General features: G+C 42.5%; 1 protein-coding gene and 1 long non-coding RNA gene across 6 annotated transcripts in view; one reads left to right on the forward strand and one right to left on the reverse strand.

The window, feature by feature from the left end:
• ENAH (ENAH actin regulator) overlaps positions 1 to 4,617 on the forward strand; it is a 101,105-nt gene extending 96,488 nt beyond the window's left edge. For 3 of the 4 annotated variants that reach the window (XM_056568446.1, XM_056568448.1, XM_056568449.1), the window contains one exon: positions 909 to 4,615. In XM_056568446.1, the coding sequence (XP_056424421.1) occupies positions 909 to 946 (38 nt within the window). In that variant the 3' untranslated portion in view covers positions 947 to 4,615. Of the gene's footprint in view, positions 1 to 908 lie in introns of all 4 variants that reach the window. The other variant, XM_056568447.1, reaches the window with a different exon arrangement.
• Positions 1 to 10,000, reverse strand: part of LOC130363101 (uncharacterized) — a 112,387-nt gene that overhangs the window by 73,075 nt on the left and 29,312 nt on the right. The window lies entirely within an intron of this gene.

Below are 10,000 nucleotides of genomic sequence, written 5' to 3' on the forward strand. Positions count from 1 at the left end.
GGAAGATCGCAGGAGGTCCCAGCAACGTCCCCCCCCCCCCCCACACACAATCTGTTAGTTGTTGGATCCTGGAGTTCTTCTTTAACGCAACCCAGGTGCCTAATCTGACTGATGCGTTACATTATAGTCTGTTGGCCCGGCAGGGTAATAAAGCATGCTATATGCTTCATCTTCATACCACTTGTAGTGCCTAAATTCTTTGATTAATTCCATAACATATTTTTATAACTATAAGATGTTCATTTCATCTGCTGTGACATAATGTTAAAGGGGTAGTCCAGTGCTTAAAAACTTATCCCCTATCCTTAGGATAGGAGATAAGTTTCAGATCGCGGGGGGGGTCTGACCACTGGGGCCCCCTGCGATCTCCTGTACGGGGCCCCCGGCATGCTGGCCAGATAGCGGGTGTCGACCACCACATGAAGCGGCAGCTGGCATGCCCTCTCAATACGCTAGAGCCGGAGATTGCCGAAGGCAGCGCATTGGCTCTGCCATAGAGTTGTATTGAGGGGGCGTGTCAGCCGCCACTTCATGCGGTGATCAATACGCCCCCTTCCCGTGGTCTGCCGGGGCCCCGTACAGGAGATCACGGGGGGGCCCCAGCGGTCGCCCCCAATCCCCCCCCCCCCCCCGCGATCTGAAATTTATCACCTATCCTTAAGATAGGGGATACGTTTTTCAGCACTGGATATCTCCTTTATTAGACTTTAACTGATGTCACCACTAGGGGGTGCTCACTGCATACTGTCTTTATTGCGGAGTTCAGTGTAAATTCTCCTTACAGTACACTTAGTGGAATCACAGGATATTATGTTTACACAGATTTAATTATTTTGATTAGACATTTCACAGACTTAGTTTTTTTTTTTTTTAGCAAACATTTAGTTTTTTTGTCTTTTCTATTTCAGCCATTCGACAAGAGTTGGGGAAATCAAACAGTACATAGAAGAGACTGACGGGAGGCGGCTCAGTGCCCTGATCAGAAAGGACTTCTCCTTTATTTTTTTTTTCTAAGAGGATTTAAAGGAAGTCTCAGAATCCTGCAACCCGGGAAACCGCAAATATAAAGACCTTTCAGACACTTCACTTTGGATGTATACCGAATCTCTCCTGGCTTTCTGCCTTTTAACAAAAAAAAAAAATTCTTCCCCTTTCCTTGCACCTCAAGAGCGATGGTCTTATGAAAAACAAACAACCACTGAACTATTAATATGCAGAAGTTCCTGTTTATTTTTAATATACCTTTTTTCCTGTCCAATGAGCTTGCAGTGCATATATATATATACACACGAGAATCTATCCGTGTCAACAATCATTGCCTACACGTAAGAGGAGAGAAGTGGCGGGTCCCTAGCAAGTTATCCAATCGTACTGCAAGTGTAACTCAGGTTCGTCTTCCTATGATACTTCATCATTTTTTTTGTTTTACGAGACACAACACTCGCGCACATGTCATAGAATGTCACTGTATTCTGGGATACCACAATCCTTTATTTCCACTCCCGGAGAAGCCCCGGTCGCCGGTCCAGTATTGCAGAGAAGTTAGGGTTCAGTGTTGCACATCGGGAACGTTTTGACTTTTCTACATATTTTTTTTTTATTTTGGGAAAATACGCTTTTTGTAGTTTGGTTGAAGAGAAGACAAAGCGAATACTTGTTACAAGAATAAAAAAAATTGAATAAAAGCCTTCTTTAAATTAACGCTTCTACCAAATCAGAGAACCGAAACACAAAACCGCTTAGAGATACTTTTCCTGCATGGGGACAAAAGCAGTTTAAGGGTCTCAAGACTTCGAAAAACAAAACCAGTGCATGTCACGTTTAGCGGGCTCCAGGTTAGACGCCGCGTTCTCAATTATGAAAGAAAAGCCTCTCTCTGTATTACCGTGGCCGCCATCTTGAAACCATCTTCTCCTGTCATACAACCAGGCTTTACTTTTTTTTATTTTTTTTATTTGCTCTTTCGGTCGTGATGTTGGTGACTGAGTTTGGATTGCACTGAGGTTTTTTATTTTTTGTTCCATGTTGGGAAGGAAAGATTGAAGTATGAAAGTTTTCGCCCATGAAGGAAAAGCTTCGGCAGTCAGCAGCCAAAGCGACTATGGCGGGATGTAAAATTCAGGAAGGACGTTGGTTATGTTTCAGAGTCTTGGTTGGAATTGTGCCATATTGACATGGAAACTTGGGAGGTTTTATAGATTCAGGATATTTCTGCAGCTCATAAGAAAGGAGACCTTTACCGTTAGTGCTGGACGCCAAAGCAAGATGCCTCTCTGAACATATGGACCTCATGACACTTTTGATGCTCATCATGATACTCGCTGAAGGCCGTGGACTTTCCAAATTAATAATTAAAAAAAAATTCAACTAGTGTCTCAATGTGCAAGCAGCCACTTTTATCCCCCAATTCACCTCTGGAATATAACTGTAGAACTGTTCTGCATGGTACGAAGTAATGGAACTGTGGACTATTTGGGACAGGCTTGTCCAGGACCCCGGCTCACTTGAGGATTTGTCATCCGTCTTATTTCTGTTAGTACTGCGGACATTTCAGCTGTAAGAGTTCAGCCAATGTATGTGATCCCACGTGTCACTTCTGTTACCGCTCCAGACTAAGCCAACCTTTTATTATGACTACGAGCAGTCCAAAGTAAATGACAACCCATGAGGGGGGCACGGTCCTCCCATGCTTATTTTGAATGAAACCGGTTTTATGCACTATGCGTTTTTGTGCCTTGGTCTAAAAATGATACCTGATTTTTCAGTTCTAGAGTAATTGATTGTCTCCATCTTGCATTCATATCCGTTTTTATACCCCCCCCCCCCATTTCCACCCAACCCCCCTCTCATGTACTCATTAAAAGCAAACGCTTATAAATACCCACCCATTATTGGATCATTAGAGATTTCAGTGATTCAAATTGTAAACTTTACTTTGTTCTTTTTCCCCCATTTTTATTTTTTCTTAATTCCTAAATGTTTTTCGTAAATCTTTTCAAATTTCAATTTAAGTACATTTTTTTTTAAATTATATTTTAGTCAAGTGAAGAAAATATTTTGGAATTTACAAAAAGTAGTTTCTTTTTGTTTTTTTATGTGAAATTTAAAAAAAAGTTAAATTTAAATAATTAATTAGGAGAAATCAAAACAAAACAATTTTGCTTGTTAAACTTTTTTACATTTCCCAAAACGTGTTTAAAAAAGTAAATAAAAATAAAAAGTTAATAATAATAATCCACTTCCCAATTTCTTTGAATTTCATTTGTGTAAAAAAAATCTCTCTAGATTAAATTTTTTTTAAATCCACGTTCTTTTTTCTTTATTTTTTTTTTCTTTAAAGGGCCTGACCAGGAATAGAAAAAGAGAGCTAATTTCTTTCAAAACACAGCTTCAGGTCTGTCCCCAGGTTGTGTGTGGTATTACAACTTTGCTCCATTCACTTCAATGGAACTGAGCTGCAATACCACACCCAACCTGGGGACAGATGGGGAAGTGGTGTTTGAAAGAAATTAGCTCTTTTTATTCATGAATCGTGGAAAATTTTTAAAAATCGTTAAAAAAAATAAAAAATAAATCTAAATTATTTGTTTTCCTGGACGTAATATTAAAAAATTTATGGAGATTTTTTTTTTCCTTTCAACTGAAACTTCAAAAAAAATGGAGGTAAAAAAAAAAAAATCAAAAATCAAGAATTAAAATAAATAAATGTAAAACTTTTTTTTTTTTTACTTTTTTTGTCGGGGGGGGGGGGGGGAGGAGGATTAAAAAAAAATAACAAAAATTGGAAAGAATGTATTTATGCTGGAAAAAGATAATCATTTCAATGGGGGTTATGTCCATGTATGTATTGGGTGTCTTAAAAGTTTGACATATCCCGCCTCCGAGGGAGCGTTCTTAAGCAACACTGTGACCTTAGCTGTGATTATACTGATACCCACAGGATTGGGTGGGGGGGGGTGGTTGGGGTGCGGGATGAAAGTGATAAACTGCAATGAAAATGAATGTATAAAATCTGTGTGCTGGTGCTGAAATCTCTACTTATAATCATCCCGGTCATGTTACATGTGTCTCATCTGAAGCAGGAGTCGGAATCCCTCTACGAATGTCATCTGCCCGTGCTTCTTGTTTTATCACATTTAGTTTTTTTTTTTGTTTTTCCTTTCCATGTCATCTCTCTATTTTTTTTTACCATTGTTTTTCGTTTTAAATTTACTACATGCTATTTTTTTTTTTTTTTTTTGTTTGAGCAAATTAAATAAAATTGCAATATTAAGTGTTGCTACCATTGGTCTGATGAAGGCTTCTCATCTTTGGACAGCTGGGAAAAGTTTTTTTTTTTTTTTTTTTCTGACAGGTTATCTTGAATGTGATTTTAAAAACTAATGAGAAAAACACACAAAAAAAAAAAAAAAAAAACGAAAAAGGAAAAGAAGAAAAAAAAATCCTGAATGCCCTATAAATAACTTTATGGTATCTCTTCTTGGAGGTTTACATAACGCTATCATTATTTTTCTAATTTTGAAGATACATTTTACCAGTATTGAATACGCTCCAATAATGTAAGAACTATGTAATATGTATAAATGAAGACTGTATATAATCACAGTTGTGCGTGTTTATCTTCAAACTGGATTTTCCAAAAAAAGACGAGAAAAAAAAAAAAAATTGGGTTGAAGGCGTAGAATTCTTGCCCTACTGTGAATCGGTTCATCTCAAGCCGCAACTTGTCCCTTTTTGTTTAAAAAAAATAAAAATAAACCTGGTCTAAAAATGTAGATCAGTCGAGGTCTTAGTGCTGAGACCTTTACTGATCCGTAGAAAGAGCGGGGGGGAAAGCGTGCGCTTAAAGGGGTATTCCGGTGAAAAACTATTTTTTTTTTTTCATAACAACTGGCTCATTAAAAGTTAGATTTGTAAATGACTTCTATTAAAAAAAAATCTTAATCCTTCCAGTACTTATCAGCTGCTGAATTTGATTTGTTGTTTTCTGTCTGACCACAGTGCTCTCTGCTGACACCTCTGTCCATGTCAGGAACTGTCCAGAGTAGGAGCAAATCCCCATAGCAAATCTCGCCTGTTCTGAACAGTTCCTGAGACAGACAGACAGGTGTCAGCAGAGAGCACTGTGGTCAGGCAGAAAAGAACAACTCAACTTCAGAAGCTGATAAGTACTAGAAGGATTAAGAATTGTTTAATAGAAGTGACTTACAAATCTGTTTAACTTTCTGGAGCCAGTTGATATAAAAAAAAAATATATAATAAATAAATATATATATATATATATATATATATATATATATATATATATATATATATATATTAGTTTTTCACTGTAATACCTATTTAATCTCAAGCCGCAACTTGTCCCTTTCATAAAAAAAAAAAAAAAAAAATCTTGTCTAAAAATTTAGATCAGGAGAGGTCTTGGTGTTGAGACCTCCACTGATCCGTAGAAAGAGCGGAGGGAAAGCGTGCTCTTAAGCTTCACCTACCAGTTTGCAGGGATCTGAATGCTACTTTAAAGGACATCTATATTGCAATATAACTTATCCCCAATATAACGGCCCCGTACAGAACATCCTGGGGGGCCCCAGCGCTCGGACCGCCCCACGATCTAGAACTTATCCCCTATCCTTTGGTTAGGGGATAAGTTAAGTCGTGCTGGAGTACCCCTTTCATTTACAACCCCATAGTGGAAGTAGTTGTGGAAGTTTATGATATAACTCAGGATATCCCAACCAGGGTGCCTACAGCTGTTGCAAAACTACAACTCCCAGCATGCCCAGTCAGCCAAAGGCTGTCTGGGCATGCTGGGGGTTGTAGTTTTGCTTCAACTAAAGACACACTGGTTGGAGAACACTGTCAGCAGAGAGCTCTGTAGTATTCAGCAGCTAATAAGTACTGGAAGGATTAAGATTTTTTTAATAGAAGTAATTTACAAATCTGTTTAACTTTCTGGCATCAGTTGATTTAAAAAAAATAAATAAAAAAATAAAAAGTTTTCCACCGGAGTACCCCTTTAAGTTTACACTGCACGTTAGAGTAGGGAAAGTGCAGAAGTGGAGAGCACCAGCGGGAGGCGCACTCAGCAGACACAGAGTATATACATTTACAATAATGCTTAGACACCATAACACTGGTTGGACCTATTGTGGCTGCAGTATGTCAGTGTCAGATTTTATTGATCTGTTTAAAAAGTTATTGCAGACATGCGCATATATTTTGAAGCAGTGTTTCCCCAACCAGTGTGCCTCCAGCTGTTGCAAAAGTACAACTCCCAGCATGCCCGGACAGCCTGTGGCTGTCCGGGCATGCTGGGAGTTGTACTTTTGCAACAGCTGGAGGCACATTGGCTGGAAAACACTTCTTTAAAGGGACATTAAATGCTAAACGGTTTAGTCTGCAATGAAACCTGACTGAAAAATAATAATATAAATATTCAATATTATTCAATATTAATATCAATGTGTAAAAATAATCTATACAAACACGTCCCAATGTTTTGTATAATTTGGTTACTTCCCAGCGCAGTGATCTGAAGGAGAAATGGTTCTTGTTTTATTAGGGAGGGATCATTTCCTTGTATTGACCGCGCAGGATGCTGGACTAACACCAGATTTCACACGGAGGTGCGGCCTGTAGTTTGCAATTTATTCTGCATTTGTGTTGTAGTAGTTGTCATAGGCACCAAATGCCGACTCAAATGGGGGGGGGGGGGGAGGGGGGTGGTCAGTACAGTGATTCTGTATTAGGAATGGTTTTAAACATTTGGATGGTGAGAGGCATCTTTATAGGAGTTAGAAACAATTTGGCGTAACACTAAAGCCGATGGCCTAATATTGTTGGTCCCTTGTGCACTGAGATGTGACCCCCCATATCCCTGTGCTGTGTCCTGTATAAGATCCTGTAAGGTGTGAGGTGCGGACCCCATATCCCTGTGCTGTGTCCTGTATCGGATCCTGTAAGGTGTGAGGTGCGGACCCCATATCCCTGTGCTGTGTCCTGTATCGGATCTTGTGAGGTGCGGACCCCATATCCCTGTGCTGTGTCCTGTATCGGGTCCTGTAAGGTGCGGACCCCATATCCCTGTGTTGTGTCCTGTATCGGATCCTGTAAGGTGCGGACCCCATATCCCTGTGCTGTGTCCTGTATCGGGTCCTGTAAGGTGTGGACCCCATATCCCTGTGCTGTGTCCTTTATCGGATCCTGTAAGGTGCGGACCCCATATCCCTGTGCTGTGTCCTGTATCAGATCCTGTAAGGTGTGAGGTGCGGACCCCATATCCCTGTGCTGTGTTCTGTATCAGATCCTGTAAGGTGTGAGGTGCGGACCCCATATCCCTGTCCTGTATCAGATCCTGTAAGGTGTGAGGTGCGGACCCCATATCCCTGTCCTGTATCAGATTCTGTAAGGTGCGGACCCCATATCCCTGTGCTGTGTTCTGTATCAGATCTTGTAAGGTGCGGACCCCATATCCCTGTGCTGTGTCCCGTATCATCCTGTAAGGTGTGAGGTGCGGACCCCATATCCCTGTGCTGTGTCCTGTATCAGATCCTGTAAGGTGCGGACCCCATATCCCTGTGCTGTGTTCTGTATCAGATCTTGTAAGGTGCGGACCCCATATCCCTGTGCTGTGTTCTGTATCAGATCTTGTAAGGTGCGGACCCCATATCCCTGTGCTGTGTCCTGTATCAGATCCTGTGAGGTGCGGACCCCATATCCCTGTCCTGTATCAGATCCTGTAAGGTGCGGACCCCCATATCCCTGTGCTGTGTTCTGTATCAGATCTTGTAAGGTGCGGACCCCATATCCCTGTGCTGTGTCCCGTATCAGATCCTGTAAGGTGTGAGGTGCGGACCCCATATCCCTGTGCTGTGTCCTGTATCAGATCCTGTAAGGTGCGGACCCCATATCCCTGTCCTGTATAAGATCCTGTAAGGTGCGGACCCCATATCCCTGTCCTGTATAAGATCCTGTAAGGTGTGAGGTGCAGACCCCATATCCCTGTCCTGTATAAGATCCTGAAAGGTGTGAGGTGCGGACCCCCATATCCCTGTCCTGTATAAGATCCTGTAAGGTGTGAGGTGCGGACCCCATATCCCTGTGCTGTGTCCTGTATCGGATCCTGTGAGGTGCAGACCCCATATCCCTGTCCTGTATCGGATCCTGTAAGGAGTGAGGTGCGGACCCCATATCCCTGTGCTGTGTCCTGTATCAGATCCTGTAAGGTGCAGACCCCATATCCCTGTCCTGTATCGGATCCTGTAAGGAGTGAGGTGCGGACCCCATATCCCTGTCCTGTATAAGATCCTGTAAGGTGCGGACCCCATATCCCTGTGCTGTGTCCTGTATCGGATCTTGTAAGGTGTGAGGTGTGGACCCCATATCCCTGTGCTGTGTCCTGTATCGGATCTTGTAAGGTGTGAGGTGCGGACCCCATATCCCTGTGCTGTGTCCTGTATCGGATCTTGTAAGGTGTGAGGTGTGGACCCCATATCCCTGTGCTGTGTCCTGTATCGGATCTTGTGAGGTGCGGACCCCATATCCCTGTGCTGTGTCCTGTATCGGATCTTGTGAGGTGCGGACCCCATATCCCTGTCCTGATCGATTGGATGAAATCTGGAGACCGAGTCACCACCTTGATCTTTGTCATGTTCCTCGTTCCTATACAATGTCTGCAGTGTGGCCAGGGGCATTATCATGCTGATTGAGGTCACTGCCATTTGGGGGTCCCGCTGCCATGAAGGGGAGGACTTGGTCTGTACAATGGTGGGGTAGGTGGTACATGTCACAATAACATTCACATGATACCAGGACACAAGGTCTGCAGCAGAACATCGACCATCAACATTGCGCCAAGCCTTTGGCGCCCATCATCCGGTTGTCCTACCTTTTGACCACTTTTGAACCTAAACATAAGATCCATACAACCCCAGGTAAGCAATTAAATGTTTCTTCAATCTTGAATTTAAAAAGTGGGGTCACAAGTGTTCCCATTGTAGAGGTCAGCACTTTATTGTTACCTTGTCACTGTACAGAAGTGTAATTCTGATTTATATTACTTACAAAATGTATGGAAAAGATCTACTGTTATGTGCTATGAATGGAGACTAACATGTGCTTACTTGCTCTGTGTGTGTGTGTGTGTGTGTGTGTGTGTATGTATATATGTGTGTATGTATGTATGTATGTATATATACTAAAATGTGTGTGCGCTCTCTCTCTTTAGGGGGAGGTTTATCAAAACCTGTGTAGAGGAAGAGGGAAGAGTGGTGCAGTTGCCCATAGCAACCAATCAAATCGATGGTTTCATTTTTCACAGGCCTCTTTAAGAGAAGCAATCTGATTGGATACAAAAAATTGGTTAAATATTCCAGCTCCCAAAAATTAGATAAAAGTCCAAAATGTGTTTCACATAATTAAAATTAACGAAAAAATGGAAACCAAAAAGGTGGTTTTAAAAGCATAGCAGAAACTCTGACGCGTTTCTAACCATCATGGTTCTTAGTCATGGCACAGCACTGTCTGCCACACACATCCTTATGTAGCCTAAGCAAGGCAAGAAATGAGCACACATGCCTGAATGTGGGAACGCCTCTGACTGACGAAAGTTCCGCAGGTAAAATCATGACGTGAATTTTCAGGTGAGTATTAAAGGGGTAGTCCAGTGGTGAAAAACTTATCCCCTATCCTAAGGATAGAGGATAAGTTTGAGATCGCGGGGGGGTCCGACCGCTGGGGCCCCCTGCGATCTCTCTGTACGGGGCCCCGGCTCTCCGGCCAGATAGCGGGTGTCGACCCCCGCACGAAGCGGCGGCCGACACGCCCCCTCAATACATCTCTATGGCAGAGCCGGAGATTGCCGAAGGCAGCGCTTCGGCTCTGCCATAGAGTTGTATTGAGGGGGCGTGTCGGCCGCCGCTTCGTGCGGAGGTCAACACGCCCCCTTCCTGCGGGCTGTCGAGGCTCCGTACAGGAGATTGCAGGGGGCCCCAGCGGT

Source organism: Hyla sarda, chromosome 3 (assembly GCF_029499605.1).
Source record: "Hyla sarda isolate aHylSar1 chromosome 3, aHylSar1.hap1, whole genome shotgun sequence".
In the NCBI taxonomy this organism is placed as follows: Eukaryota; Metazoa; Chordata; class Amphibia; order Anura; family Hylidae; genus Hyla; species Hyla sarda.